Source organism: Bombus huntii, chromosome 12 (genome assembly GCF_024542735.1).
Source record: "Bombus huntii isolate Logan2020A chromosome 12, iyBomHunt1.1, whole genome shotgun sequence".
Lineage (NCBI taxonomy): Eukaryota > Metazoa > Arthropoda > Insecta > Hymenoptera > Apidae > Bombus > Bombus huntii.
Genome location: NC_066249.1, coordinates 6,097,709 through 6,114,657, shown reverse-complemented (window position 1 = coordinate 6,114,657; position 16,949 = coordinate 6,097,709). Strand labels below are relative to the sequence as shown.

The following is a 16,949-nucleotide window of genomic DNA, read 5'->3' as shown; positions in this document are numbered from 1 at the left end:
ACGAGGTTACATTGTATATCTTAACGCAGTAACCACCGCTGACGTAGTACTACGTCTTTTCATGGCTAAAGCGGAAAGCCGCTAACGTTGTAGCGGTCCAGGGTTATTTTATAGAAGGCAATAACAATTTAACAACATACTGTAACTATAAAGGTGGATAGCATGAATGATGTCATATCATACTATTACATACTATCACACTATCGTCAAAGAAACGAATAGCGATATAAATCTTCGGATGGGAAGTTACTGCCTTTATATTTTACATTTATATATAAAAAAAAAAATCAAAATTTAATACTTCATTATATGTAATTTTCATGTATCTTTCATATGACTTTTTGCTGTTAAAAATAGAAAGCTTTCTTTTGAGCTACAGTTAATACATTTTTATAGCGTCTAATGTCATTTACGAACCTTTGTAACATCGCGACTCTATGACTTGGAGGTTCAGTTTCTTCCGCTTGCAATTAGTTTATATGATATCCCGCGAACGAAATTGTTGTTTCCCGAGCGTATACTGTATATCTGGTATGGGTTAGGTTAAAAGACTTAGCGAAAAGTCGACAGTTTTATTTGTCAAGGTACAGAACCAAGTTCTCAGATATTACGAGGAAAGAAATGGCTAGAGGCAAGGAACTCGGTATCGAAGTTAGAAGTGCTGTCGTCACTGTACTTGCACAAAGTGGCAGAAGAAGGTGTGCGAGGCCAATTATCAGTGACTCTGAGACCAAAGAAATTTCTTGTCTTTTTACTCCAGTTCTAAATAATAAGCAAATCGAACCATGGTATTCGCACACTCTTGCTACTTTATATCATACTTTTTATAAATACCTGAATACACGTTCCGATGTGTTATAGTGTTATCACATTCCAAGCAAAACATATTTATATAAAAAATAATAAGAAAATATGGTGCCACGTATTATAAATGAAACGAAGCTATTCAACGAGCAACTTCTAGTCGAAAAGTATATATATCCTAACGAGTGGATTAATTTCAATAGCTTTAACAGTACGAACGGGGAAATTCTAACAAAATATCCTTAGTAATCCTTCAGATTCTTTCATTCGTAATAATTATTCGTCATAAATACGGTTGCGGTCAGCTTTGCGCAAATGTTACCATCCATTGGAACGCTTTTTGACAAACTTAAGTTTCATCAAATTCGTTCCAACTAGCGAAATTAATTCCCTCGTTACTACAAACATTTTTTTCTTCTATCGCCACAATATTCCTATTAAAATTGCAATGATATTAACGTTTCACGAAATATAACGAAAAAATTGTAATTGCTCGAGACGTGCAATCTATTACTAGATTAATTGGTTTCCCTACAAGCCCTTGCTTCAAAACACGCACGCCTCCGACAACAGTTTTAACAACCCTTCGATCAACCCTATGTACAAAAACATTCTCTCAGAATCCATTAAAAGGTTTTCCAACGAGCTTCATCTCAGCCGCGTACGTCCAGAAAATTCCGAAAATCCAATTTTCCTGAGAAAAACCTGCGTCCTCGTCTTCCTTTCGAGAGAAAGATTTCCTCAAAAAATCCCCGTCTTCTCGATCACGGTGTACAAACTCGAGGTCCTCGACGTGCTACGTACCACCCATCAGCACCCAAACGTCCACACCTACATACATGTACTCACGTACTCACACATTGGCGCATACACATTAGGGAAAAAAGGAGAAAAAAAAATGTATTTGCCGTCCCAGTTTGCCCCGGTTGGCATGGCAGGGCGAAAGCTCTTCAGTAAATCCAGCTTAAAGCAGCTGTGTAAACGTTGACCTATATTACAATCACGCCGGCTCGAGTGCTCGGCGACGCCATCGGTCTTTTCGAAGCCGCTACAAAGTAACTTCGTGGCCGCCTGGTGCACGTGGTCGACCGTGTGGTGTGCGTGGCGTGCAGTCGAACGCCTACGCGAACGCCACCAGCCTCCACCTTACTACTATTTACCGTGGTTCTTGGCAAAATTTCCACTAGCCGAGCACAGTTCTCTCTCGCTCTTCGCTTCTTCTTGTCGCCGCTCCTCGCTTTGCCTCGCTGATCGTTTCGCGATTCGACCACCGGAGAAACCCTTTTCAACCCTTTGGAACTCGGTTAATCGGTGCTCGGATAGAAAATCCGTCATATACAGACAAATGTTCATACAGGGTGTCCAGTAATTTTGGTGCAATCAGCAAGAGAGTGGTTTTTATATGAAAAGGCAAGTGGAAATGAAATTGTTTCATACGACGAATTTGTTAAGTATATGTGAATTTGACGAATAAACAATCGACAGCAGGTTCAAAGCTGCGGAACAAAATTTGCGTAGAATTAGTTCGATGCATAGGTAGTCGGCAAACTTGCAAATTCGATTTTCTAAAAGACGAGACTTCAAGCAAGAAATTCTTATTCTACGGTTTCAACTTATTTTCAAGTGTCAGGCTTCAGTCGATCGTCCGCTCTTATCCGGTTAGGAATTGGCCAAGTTCACGTATATCTGACAGACTGAAGCTTCATTTTCTCGAAAACGAAACCTCATTTTCAACTCGTTTTTTCATCCAGAAGCAGCCGTTTGCAAATTGTACCTGATTATTGAGACACCCTGTACACCCATGTCGATGAGATCGACGAACGGATGGATGGATATTTTAAACGGGAATTTTTTTCACCTTCTGACGTTCCCTTTTATCTCTTTGCTTTGATTCCCGTCGAAAAGAGATACCCTAACGATTGGACGGAGTTTCATCTTGAGTTCGAGTCGAGAATCCAGGGAATCCGGTCGAACTAATTTGCCAGTTTTCGAGGGTTTCTCCTTTCGCCACGAATTTTTCGGATCACGTGGCCGAGATCGGTGCTCGAGTCATGTTTTGCTACCAGCGATCGATTTTGTTTCTGGAGTTCGACCTTTTTTTTTGTTCTTTAACGGGTAGCCAGCTGAATCGACGTTCGAACTCGCCTTTTTCTCTCCTCTAGCAAATATCCTGGATTAGACCTCGTTAGCTTTCTACGAGTGGAAATTAGAAGTTTAGTTTGTTAGCTAGCGACCTCTCGATCAAAAAGAGAGATAAATATATTTTACTTTTTTCTTCATTTATATATATGTGTTACCAACGAAGAAATACAATTAATACATTAATTTCTAAAAAAAAAATAAAAAAATGGTAAAATTATAGCGTAAAAACTTTACGAGGAGTTATTTCGGGCTTAATAGAAAGAAGCCTTTAACTACGATATACTCGACGATACAAAGGCGAGAATTTTTCAACCTTACGCTGTTCCTCGAATCAAATCTCGAGGTATTTTTTATACCCAGCGCGCAATTATTAGCGAAAGAAGCAATTGTTTCTTTTTCCATGAAACGCGGTAATATGGAACGTGGCGCGCGCATAACGAAGAACGGGTCTACGAAACGAACAAATTTTCATTCACGTCGTATGTAGAGAATGAGCAAGATGTGGATGGTCGATGCTTGTGTATCGCGTGTCAAAGAATATTTGTTTGCGCGTCGGTCGCGATATTACTTGCGAGAGATGCGCATAAAAAATAGCGGGCAGACGCGCGCAAAGAAAAATGGCACAACTGCACAAGTAAGTACTTCGCTTTACTCCTCCTCACTCTGTTATCTACACTCCAGGGGTTGAGTGGTAAAAGCGGGGAGACACTTAAAGGATTTACGGGTCTGAGAACTCTAGACCGCTCTTGGATTGGCTCGAAAGTACGAACTTGAAACCGAGTGCACGCTCGGCCCGGAAATACTGGATGGAAAACGAAACGAAGCCAGGGAAAGGAAAAAAAGATCTGAAATCATCGTTGCTCGACGCGATCGAATTAATTCTAATTACACGGAGTGCTCGCTGTCTTTGGCCCGTGAACGATCTGAGAAAGCAAAAGATGAAAAGACAAATTTTTCTATGATTTATATTTGATCGAACAACGTTAAATAAAAAATGTTGTCTCTTATAATCGTCGAGTAGTATCGATAAAAGCCACTAAATCTCATATAAATCAGAAAATTAAAGAATAATGATAACGTCGATCGATATACAAAAGCAAAGAGTATTAAAATCTCTAGGAAGTCTGAAATTTTCTTATAAATAGATAAGAGAAGCAATTTAAAATAATAATAATCTCAGTTATTCTTAGAATTAGAAGAAAAGCTAATCTTCCAACCCTGAAAAGACAACAGAACTCGGAAAGGGGGAAAAAATGTCGAAATCTTTCCACAAGAACCAAATATTTGAAGCCTCGGTGTTCGCGGCTGTAGGTTAAGCGCTGTTGTTTTCAAAGTGGAATCATAAAAAACCAATAAACTACAGCCCATAGTCGGACCAGTTTGACTATCGTTCGGAGGGGAGCAACTCTTTGCATCACTGGCATTGTTATGGACTCGAATACAAAGCTGTTTCCCCTTTCTTCTTACATGTCTGTCCTTCGACTCTGTCGCTATGGTTCTTCTCAACCCTGCTGAGCAGACCTCCTTCTGAAAGAGGGTGGAAAACCCGATACTGGATCGAAAATGATTAAATAGACAAGTTAACGAGATGAGGGCAAAGGTCGCGGTATATTCGATGGATCTTTTAATCGACGAAAATCCCATGTAAGTTAGAAGATATTTTAACATCGGACGTTTTAACCGGCAAAATGAATGAATTTTCAATACGGAAATGATTAGCGAGCCGGTGCTCGTGAAAGAAGCATGCACGTCGGTGCTTAATTAATCGATTCGCTTTGACGGCACACGCGTGCAAAAAACGTTGAGATGCTGTAAGGAAAGAGGGTCAACTTCTTTGCTCGGTAATAAAAGAAAAAAAGTTGCTTCGCCGAGGTTGCCTCGGTTAGGCGGAAAAATTGTGAAATTAATGATTCGTTTTAAAGCGCAAAAATGCTTTTCACGTGAGCATCGTTCGGTTGCTATATGGGACAATATTCGGAGAAAAGAAATGAAACATTTTTTTCAATAAAAACACCATCGGTAGCGATTGGAAAAATATTAGGACGGAATTAGAATTTTATGCGACGAAATGGAAAATGTTTGAACAATAAATAAGGAGAAAAAGAAATACGTCTGATTTGATGCTTATCGATGTACATAAATAATGGTATATAAGTCGGCAACTCAATCCGTGATATTTTCAACAGGATGTTTATGAATATGTAGAATTTTTTTGGGCGATAGTAGACATCAGGATAATGAAAAATGTTCATTTACACAAATATTGGATGAAGCTTATTCTTTAATTTACGAAGAATTTAATTTTCCGCTAAAAGGACTTATACGCTAGAAATTCGTCGTATGCGATGTAAACAAGGGAACCAAAATACAACAGAACCGTGATTATTCTAATTAATTATGGCATACCCTGTTTGGATAATCGAAATGTTCGGCTAGTCGAATAATTCCGTTTTCATGTACGAGGGAATTTTTTATTTTACAGTATTTTCTTGATATTGATATTGAACGCGAATAACAACTTTTAATTATTAATATAACGATAAACATATTTAAATATATAAGCTCTATGAAACTGTATATAGAATAATTTTATTTAGAAAAATTAAATTAACTTTCAAATAATCGATCGTTCTCTCTCTCTCTCTCTCTCTATATATATATATATATATATATATATATACGTTGAAATTTGATTCTAATATATCGAGTTACATTTAAAATAACATATTTAATCGACTTACAATCTGTTGCTCTACTGTTATAAAGCAATTTCCTAAATATCCGATCCTCTATCAGGACATGGAAAAATATTAATTACTAATTACCATGGTGTAACGTGATCGATCGCAAAACTGATGGAACACTCTCCGATAGACTAGGCCGGCAATTACGCGTATAATCGGCGTGCGTAATATTTTATTATGGATGGAAGGTTGGCAGAAGGTCGATAGAGGGGTGAGAAGCTGGCGCTTAGAGGGGTGGGCGTCGAACAGGAGCGGAGCTGAATGCTAAACACGGCTAGTCTGTTACGTGTGGTTGCAGTTTGGCTTCTTAATGAAAACCAGCGGCATGGAAACGTCAGGTTTGGTTTACCCTGCAATTGGAAGCACGTCTCCTTCGAGACAGGCGTTACCGACGCCAAAAGGAAAGGCGATGCAAGATATGGATTCAGCTACCTTAATTTTCGACACTTTAACTCGTCGCTTAATGCCACCTGACCTTTTATGCTGTTCGTGATAACCATTGATCTATGCATATAATCTTCCTTTCTTCTCGAAGGATAGATGAGAGGCACAATGTAGTAGCAACAGTGTTTTTGTAGGTGGAAATCTGCAGATGAAGCGTGATTTTTCAAACCGAATGTTAATAGCGTTGTACAATACAATACACGTTTTTCACAGTGCAGGATTTTCCGTTCAAACAACGAAATGAATTTGATTATGAAGCATTGGACGTCCTACTTAAAGAATCAAGACTGATGCTTATCTCCTAACAAAAAGTTATTGCTACTGTATCTTCTTTTGCAGGCATATGACTCTTGCGAATCATTTTTGCACCTATTGCTTCAAGTAATAGCGGTAATTGAAATTTACAGAACCACATAGTGGAATACAGCGTATATGGTGGAATTACGCTGTTAAATGGAAGATGGAACCTTGGAAAATCAACTATTGTATAAAAACAATAACCAATTTTGATTAAAACTTTCGAAGATTTTGTAAATTTTATCAATACCCACGTACAAAAATTTCAAAAAAAAATTGAAGAAACAAAATAATGTAAGGATCACACTTGCTTAAAACTTAATAGACAGACGTGTCTGATTTATCAGACATATACTACTGCGTTCAACATTACACACGCTGTACTGTACGCCCGTATGTCTAACAATTTTCTATCATCCTATACTATATCAGTGCAGCTAAAATACATCACAATCTATTCCTAAGCAACTCGAATCCCCATTTCCTTACATTTATTCACCGGTTTAATGGAGGCCGCTCTCCAATCAGTTTTAAACACTCTCTAAGCTCGAGGAAGCATCGGGAAAATAGATTGAATCGATCGGACAAGTGTATGGTGGTAGAGCTTTCGCGAAATCCCTTCAGAGTCTAGACTTCACACCCAAACTTAGATCAATTCGAAACGGACCTTGATACTTTCAATATAAAACTAATTTTCCTCCTCATATTTAACTAGAAAACCCCGATAGCAAGTAATTCCCAAATAGTTACGATAACGATCCCCAACTAATCAAGAAGAACAAATAGACATTCAATAAGTCATATGCCAATCCAAGAAAACAGCAACCACCTGTATGTTACAGAAAAGTCACCCTAGATACGACCACGTCAAACATACCTAACAAACCACCCTAACCAGCCCCTTAATTCTCCTTCCACGGCTCTTACACCCCAGACGTTATATATATCCCTTCGCTCGATCAACTCTACATCAAACAGTCACCCCATAATGAGTCCGTAATGTCACGAAAACAACGGAAACCGACAGCGACCTCGGCTACGCTAGTTTGCGTCGCCGAGAATTCCAGCGCAGGTGCGTGTTGCGTGTTATCGACTAGCGATAAACGGTCGGCCAATACATCGATGGAACATCTACGAGAGCCAGTATAGGGGTAAGTCTGATGGCGCGGCTGCGGCCGCCAACGATCAAAATGGATGTTCGTGCCGATAGCGTAGCCCTTCGCGTGCTCTAGCCACCCAATTAGTTCCCTCGCAACAAGCAGCCACCCTCTGACCGACGATCACCGAACTTCTACCCTCCTTACTGCAATTCAAGAACGATCAACGTTGCTGAAAATACGGGAAGGAGCTGGTAAGTAGAATTCTTTCGTAGGGGTGGAACGGGGCAGATGGATTGCCGTTATAGCAATAAGGATAATAGAGATATTTAGCAATATTTATTTATTTAGCAAAAGATATTTACAGATCCTACTGTGAGATGCGTATTTACGGACGATTTTGCGGAAAGAGTATCTGTAATTCAATTTTCCCCTTGGACTAGTTTGCTCGCGATAGATTCTGTGTGCTACTTGTTCCATTCCTTGGAAAGTATGTTATTTTAAATTTACAAATTGGGTGATGGAAAATGGAATAGGAAAATGGTGAATAAAGAGTGGAATTAAGGCTGCGCGTGAGCTGTGAGCTTTCATGGAGGAATAGAATGAATTTTAAACGATTGGTATAAGAGAAAATGGCAGGAACGTCAACTTAAGTGATTAGAAATTCTGGTGCTAATGTAACGAATCCTCGCAACACGACAAAATAATATACATAATTAATCGCAATTAATTCCATTATAATGATACAGGTACAACAACGATCCATAGAATCATACATATTTTTAACTTGTAGGGTGTGTGTCCACCCTCGCAAAAGTACACGTATTTCAATCGTATTTCAAAAAAATAGGTTCTACCTTTAACGGGTATTCAAGAATAACCTGCACCCTGTGAACACCTAGTTGCAACGACGTTCGTCCTGTTTGATCCAGGCAGGCGCGTACGTGGCCGGCCAAGCTGGAGATATACGAGGAACGAATATCCGGAAGGGGCGGTCTGAAACTTTGGACTTTGTCCATCGTGAAGGGAGAACGAAGTGCCCCTGTCTCTATCGTAACGCGCTGCTGCACGTGCACGCTGACAAACAGGCCTTCCTCTAGGGCCTAGTGACCGATGGGACTCGGAGTATAAACTACGAGATTGAGGAAGGGTTGTTCTCCGGGGGGATACAGCGACAATGCTCGAAATCGTAACGTTTTACAGGGAAGATCAATGATGATGTATTTCAAGATCGTTAGACTACAGTTCACGGTATGAAATAATTCTTTGATTACCAAAGATTATAAAATTTGTGAACAATAAAATTCATGTATGTAACATTGCTTATGGTTGTCATTTTATATTTACCACCTGGAATTATCGTTAATTATACGAAGATGATTATACCCTCGGCCTATTAACGAGATTGTACTATAATCATAAACTGCTTCAGATACGAAGTTAAAACTTTTCTTAATAAAAATGGTCAAAGTGTAGTAACATTGTATATAGCTTTTTCATATTTTGGATATAAATATAAGGTTGCATTTCGAGGAATAAATATCTTCGAATAAATCAATCACTGTGTCTAAAATATTGGCAATTTTTGTGACAAGTTAAGTCGTCTTTCCAGATAGCAGGTTAAAGCGCGGCTTTAGGCATTATTATTTATATGCAAAGTAAAAAAAGTAATATACATTGAATTTTATATCGAAGTAAAACTACAACACTATTGAAACACTTTGCGCTTACATTAATAACCATCTGCTTAAACTACCCCAAACTAATTACTTGATATATATTCTTCCTTTATTATTTTCACCCTTGTACATATCATAATACCAAGTATTCATTCTATTTCAATGTATTATTTATTGTCAATTTATTTGAAATTTATAATTTTTAAAAATTACTACATAAACGAATGTGAATTTATTAGAAATAGAATAAGAAATGTACAAATGTACAAAATTCATTAAATTCTACCTTAGAACGACGGATAAATTCAACTTAAACTCGCAGAAACAAATCTTTCTCCACTATCGAGTGACATCGGAAACAAATTGCTATAGAGGATATTCGTGGAGAAACGGATAACTTTGATATCGGAATCTCAGACGAGAAAAGCGTTGACGAGGGTAAACGCGGTAAAGGAATGGCCGTTAGCCGAAAACGGAAGACACGCGCATGGGACACGCGAGATTCCCTGCTAACGAAACTAATTTTATTGTCGTCCACTTATTAAGATCAAGACGGGGAAACTCGTCGACGGACAGACTGTTGGCATAGCGTTGCATAAGGAGCAACGAAGGGTCTCTGGTTAACAATGTTTTAGCGTCAATTTACTTACCGTGGCTGCCATGGAGAGATGAGAGGCGGCTCGGACGGCGGGATCTGAGGCTTCACTAAGCGAGCCATAGCCAACCGGAATCTGTACCGCCTTTGGACATTCTGCAATAGAAATGTATTCCTATAATACGCTTTATTCCATCGTCCGATTATTATTATTATTACTATTACAGCCATTGTTTGTTTGGGACGTAAAGATTTCTTTCTTGAAACAACAGTCGTCGTATCAAATATTATTCGTCCACGAATGTTATAAACGTCATGACAATTATATATTAGGTTGTCCGAAAAGTGTCTTTCTTTGACAGACACGTCTTTTACGACAACGCATCTTTATACAAACATGAAACCTAATCAGTCGAACGTCGTGATCTTTATTTTGATAGAACAAAATGGACCATGTAATTCGATGATGTAATATAAAACGGAAAATGTTGTGCACCCATTATTTCGTTAAAAAGAAACTTTTCGGACGACCTAATAGTTGTGAATTATCAGGATGATTGATATTTACTTAAAACAAATATGAAATACGTATTATTTCTCTCCATACTTTATCCGAAATCACGAAAGATTCCTTCTCAATTTTCCGAAAATCGATATCTTCCATTACAAACAATAAAATTATTCCAAGACTACCTCCTAACTCGTAAATCATAACTTTATTGTTAGAAAAATAACAAAGTAGATAGAAACGCGTGTCATCTCTACACTTTCGAAAGGAATCACTCGTGTCATCCTTGAAATGTATCTTCGTCGATCGTCGAGCAATCCTTAAACTCCTTTTTCGCCAAGGACGTCTGTTTTTCAAAATGAAAATGAGATATTACACGGTCGTCGCTTGACAGGGAAGTAAGTCAATTTCGGAAATTCGAATGGCAATGCGGTCCAGGAGCAAGTTGAAAGCCAATCGTAAACTAATTGCAGCTAAATTCGCCCAGCGTAATTACGCGTTTTAATTTGAAGCCTCGCGAAAGTGCTCTTTCTCTCGTTCTCTTTCTTCGCTGTCGTTGTCCTGGCGTAACCAGCGTTCCTTCGTTTCTCGCGCGCTTTAAAAGGGGCTGTATTTTAAGCTAGCCAGTAATTAAAAGAATTATATCTTCGTTCGCTAAGGTAGCGAACTGTCGCGCCACCAAGACGTGGAAAATGGGATGGTCACGAATTTTAATCCTTCGTTCGTTGGCGTCTTAATTGAACACGTTCGCCACACGTAAAAATCGGGCTTATTGAATTTTAACTTGCTCTCGCTTTATATTACGAAAAATTTTATCCTAAAAATTCCGCTGCTATGAAATGTTACGATGATTGATACTCTTCGAGTATTGTATACTTCAAATACGAAGTAGACAGCCATACAACAAAATGTATCAGCTTTCGATATTCTGCTTACTGTTTACATGATTTTTCGATAGCACCATACAAGCCTGCAATTTTGGAATTTTCGTAGATGAAACGATATTAAAAGTCATATGGAGATTTCATTCAATCGCATAAAATACTATCAGCCTGTGGTCGGACTTAATCGTCGCATTAAACGTATTAGGACGAATTTCAAACGAAGAATTGATTTCTGACACAAAGGGCCACGGTTTCATTACGAAATGAAAGAGATGAGAATGAAAAAGATGATACGTTCGTTCGATTAACAGTCGATAATTAATATAACATGTAGGTAATTTTATTTGAACAATTCTTTTATACCGTGCCATTGCAATGAATTTACAGAACAGTTTGCTCAGTGAATATTTAACGAGAAAATCGTTAGACGCAATTAATTGCTGTTTAAATAAGACGCTGAGACGGGTAAATATCGATGCGTGTATTAACTAAAAACACGCAACCTAAAATCCGATTTGTCTGTGACTTCGCCAAGTTGCGGCTTCCCGTAGATCTTACGGTGTACAAGCTGAAGTTCTACCTGCCTCGTCAAAACTTAATATACTGTTCACGGCCAATCAAACTTCCAGATCCACTAATACTCAAGTCAAATATTTCGCATGAACGTTACTGCTCGCAAAACAGTATTTAGGTCTAGAGATGGCCAAATTGATTTTCCGATCATCCACCGAAAAGATTCAAACTCTCTTCCACGCTAATAATCCCAATAAACATCCACTACGCGTCGACTACATACGCACGCAACAGCACCCTGCGCTCACAGTCAGCGAATCACCTAATCATTCGGCATTCAGGCATCCTCTGTATTTCGGCGCGAGCAGTCGCAAACCGGTCGAAACGACACGGCATTATCCAGCCAGTACGATTCGCGCGACATCGAGATCGTTCTCACCCCAGCGTTCTCCAACGCGGCGAGTTCGATTTCGAGGGAGGGCATCGGTGTTCCACTCTGCTTCTTCCCCGCAGGAACCCCCTTTCTCCCCTCTTTCCACGACTGCAACCGTGCACCGTTACATGCGTATGCAAATTTATTCTGGATATGCGTCCGTGTGCGATCCATGCTGTGTCCGGCAGCGAGTATACGTCTACACGCGCGCGACTACGCGTACACCTACAGGGGCACAGCCTTCTCGCGCTTGTTGTCGGTGCAGCGTAGAGGGTCATAAATTAAATGATGTAAATGCTCTGTCCACCCTCTGTCGTAGCGAGGAGAGACGACACACGAGTTCTCTCCTTCTGTCGTTAGCTAAACGTCTCTCTCCCTCTCTCTCTCTCTTTCTCTCTCTCTCTCTCTCTTTCTCTCTCTCTCTCTCTCTTTCTCTCTCTCTCTCTCTCTCTCTCTCTCTCTGTCTTGCTCTTGTTACATCAACCCCCGAGTGACCTGGACGATCCAAGCTAACCCCTGGCCAGACCCCTACTGACTGATTATAATTATCGGGGCGTACCCTGCGGCTCGCCTCGCATGGATGAAGAGGAAAGATAATGGTCGAGTGCCATTGATTCGGATGCGCCTAACTGCCGTCGAATTGTCGTAAGTGTTCACCGCGGGGGTGATTCTTTCGCGACTCTGATTGAATGGTACTTTGATGGATAATGCGTTGCTTGGTATGTTGTACATAGTTGGCGATAAGAGTACTTGATATATTTTACGAAAAATGATAAAAGAGCGCAAGGTAAAATGTAGCAGAAATTTATCTCTGATAAACACTTATCGTTTTACTCTACCGCGTCGATAGCTGTAGAGAAAGTACACTTTGAGAAGTGGATAAAAAATACTCGGATGATTGGATATTTTTGTTTATTTTGGACGATATAGTTAATAATAAGAAATATCGACGTTTCTGTTGATTTAAACAATTAAATTCGTTGATGGTTCTCGTAATATGATATATTTTAGACATAGGTTTTTAAGACTCGGTCTTTCATAGGAAATTGATATCTTAATTTCGGGTACGTTGATCACAGAGGAAACTAGATCACGATTCTGTGTGTGTTATCGTGTAATTTGCCTCGCAGCAATGAAATACGTTGCCGTAGTTTTCGTATAGAATCTCATTAGGAGAATCGATCGTAACTAGAAACAATTGTGCGGCTGCCCACGTGCGGTCTGCCTTGCGGTGAGAATTATATCCGCTAAATATGTTTAAATGTTAGGATCTTTGTATTATTTTCAAAAGGGATATGTAAGTATGTAAGCGATATGTGCACGTATCAAAAGTATTTTTACAGAACGAGCTAAACAATAGAATAAAATGACGATAGAAGAAACGACGTTGCTTAGAAAACTCTTCAGTTAGAAAACATATATTGTTTCCGAAATTATCAATAAAATATTGCGAAAAATACTAAAATAGAAGAAGATAACGAAAAGAAATTTGTACAGTACTCTGAACAATTATTTGTCGATTAAACTATCTATGTTGTATCAAGTATTCCATAATGGGATACAGAAAGACGAAGAACATATAAAAAGATAAATATAGACGTGATTTTCGTATAGCTCCGCTATTAATAAAATCCGTTCTCCCCTTTTAATACTAATGTTTGCTTTCAATAAGTTTGAAGAGAGATCTGTCAGTCGTTGAGTAATGTATTCAATAAAATTCGGCAGTATGCAAATCTGAAAAGCTTTCGGCGGATCTCTCACAAATTCGACAGTGTTCCAATCCACTCTGCGATCCTGCTTTCCTTCTTTTCAATTCGATATCCGATTCATCGGAAATAACCAGCATCAACCTTTATTCAGACGCTCGCTACAAATTGCTCGTTTTCTCTGGTACTTTGCTCTAATCTTACTCGATGCGACACGCTCGTATAATATTTATACGATAATCGACTGCTTAAGTAGAATTTCGCGTTCTTATATTCTACCGTGTCGTTAAAAGTGTGCTCACTATCGAACCAACAAACAATAGATGTCAAACTACTTCGTTTTTCCAATAATATTAATCTATAGATCATATATTTAATAATTTTCAAACGGTATTTCTGACAAACAATTTCTTAAAGTAATGGAATTTCGTTGTTGTAAAATGACAGTAGAATATTTTATCTACGTATGGTACTTATATAACAAAAGAAAGAATCTACCAATCAATCGAGTGTTTACATTGAAAAGTCACTGAAACACACTAATACGAAGCATTGCGTTTTATCTGTAACACAATCTAGAACATCACATTTTGTTTCCCGTCGTTATACTATATTAACATTTATAATACTTCGAATAAACAAAGCATCCGTTTTGCTTACAATTAACCAAGTATTACCGCGTCAACGTTTCCTAAACCATAGTATACCACGAGCATCGCTATCAAATTCCAAAATATTACACTTAAGCAAACCATTAACCTCGATTTCGCTCGTCAGTATCAACGATCATGGCGCAACGACCACGAAAACCCGTATCAGATATATTCGTCGGCGCTAAAGCGCAGTTTCGAAACGAGTTGCCGTCGTGGCCGCTATACAAGAACACTTTTGCAACATGAAACGGGCTGCGCCATAATTTCGCGAGCACGGCAACACGTCCGCTCTAGCAGGGTACAGTTTTACCGTGGCGCAAACTAGCGTCTCGTACGTGGTGAATGACCGCTTTCATAGTGATAGACACGCAACAGGCCATCGACGTTCCCGTGTTACGTCTCAGCTTGGCGGGCTTTCACGCCTTTAACGTCGTCGTAACTCGTCGCGAAAAACTCAATTATCCGACCGCGAAATACCTGAACCGATAACGGAACGATAATGCGGCTCGAGCTCGAGTGGCTATCGATTATCGTCTCATTATCATTATCATAACCGAAATCTCGTTAAAACCGATAAAAAGTATACGGAATTAACGTGCTTCGCGTATCGATCATACGATGTATCGAGTGTTCGCTGGTGTTTGCGAAGATTGTGAATTGCGAAAGTTTGTGCAGGTTTACAGTATATAATATGCAGAGGCTTTGTGGTGAAAAGTAAAAGATTTAATTCTTCGGATGGAATTCTCCGAATAATTTGTGAAAAATGAAAGTTGGCGTTGGAGGTTCGACGATAGAGAAGAATTTGTAAGGGTAGGGATACTTGCGGTGAAATTTGTTCGAGATCTGCACATTTTTCGGCATACTTGTTACGCTACTAAAAATTACAATAATAAAGGGAAATGAGGATGGACAACTTTTTGAAAGCTTCAACGATGCAAATTTTTTGGCGAACGATAAGAGAATAGCGACGGTAGAACAATATGGAGATGTTATTTAATATTCGATAATTATGATAATAAATTCATGAATAACTTGAATCTCCAGTTACAGTGACAAGATAAAGGGAATTTTAACTAACAAGATACGTATACACGTACAAGCCAAATATTGAAGATATTTATATGAGTTTGAGAAAAATCGGAAGGAAGTAAATAAATGAGAGTCACTGAGAGAAGCTTCGTAAATAACACAAGCAAAGCACGTAGAAAAGGAGCAAAAATTCACAAAGAAGAAATCGCCAAAAAAATCATTAAAACCATTAAAATAAATTCAAAAAAAGAAACGAACTACGATTGCCGACTTAGTTTCGAATGCGTTCACGGTGAAGAACGACGACGCTAGTATTCGCTATCTCGCCGAGGAAAAATGGCTGCGCTGCGCGCTTTTACGCTTAAACGTCTTAAATACGCGTCGCAAAAGAATCGTCCGGTGTTGTCCCATTTCTATCTGTCGGGACGCGTCTCTCGTTTCCACCCCCTCACGTTCACAACCCCTTGCCACGCCTCCACCACTTTTATAGACCTCTCTTTCTCCCACGGAGCTTTAATCGTGCGATTAAATTACATCTCTCGCGAGGAAGACGTACTGCCGCGTGGCGGTTCACGGCAGAACGAATTTACCCTGTCTTTTACATTCGTTAAGCTTGTTCCACCGCGAAGACTTAATTAAACGACTCGGCGAGTCGCCCGTGGACCGTGTGTATTTATCCTTTGAACGGAGGGACAATTTTATGAATTACCTTCAATTATTTTCCCTCGGCGCTCTTGCAACGTACGCGAGCTACGTTTCGCGAAAGATGGTCGAATTATACTTATGTCGATTCTTGCAATTAGCCAGTAGTTGGTTCCGTGTTCAAAGAACTATGAGATTATGCAATTATTAAAATTTATTACCCACGAATACAGTAGAAAATAGCGTCCTTTGTACTTGACGTCAGAGATACGACACTCTTCTAATTTTACGTCATCTTATTCCACCTATCTCCGCTACAGACTTCAAAAGAATGAAATACATAAAACTATAGAACAAATACAAAATTCCGAAACTGTAAACAATTCTAGAACTTGAAAGAATGCCCAGTTGCACGCTAAGAAATATCATCGACCATCACGAAGTTAAAGTTCAATTTAAAGCATCTTCCCTGTATCGTTCCTTCTTTATTCTCATCTGCGAAAGCTTCGTCACGCAACCCCATCGTCCGTCGACCAAACAAACGCAAAAACGCGTCTATTAACGTATCATCCTCTCCTCGGCGATCTCGCCAGACATCGTTATTAGCGTCACGCGTACTCCAAGAAGAAGCTTCTCAGAAATCCAATCGAGAAGGAAACGACGACATCGTGCCGAGGAAGCCGAGTGGAGCTGTAAAGGGAGGCGGCGGATCGAGACGTTACCCCTCGCCCCCCGACGCAACTAAAATATCCCAGCAAATAACTCGAATTCTATCTGGA

General features: G+C 39.3%; 1 protein-coding gene across 5 annotated transcripts in view; it reads right to left on the bottom strand.

The window, feature by feature from the left end:
• The window catches only part of LOC126871786 (uncharacterized), a 585,120-nt gene that overhangs the window by 461,562 nt on the left and 106,609 nt on the right, over positions 1 to 16,949 (bottom strand). For all 5 annotated transcript variants that reach the window (XM_050630990.1, XM_050630993.1, XM_050630991.1 and 2 more), the window contains exon 4: positions 9,858 to 9,958. In XM_050630990.1, the coding sequence (XP_050486947.1) occupies positions 9,858 to 9,869 (12 nt within the window). In that variant the 5' untranslated portion in view covers positions 9,870 to 9,958. The remainder of the gene's footprint in view (positions 1 to 9,857; positions 9,959 to 16,949) is intronic.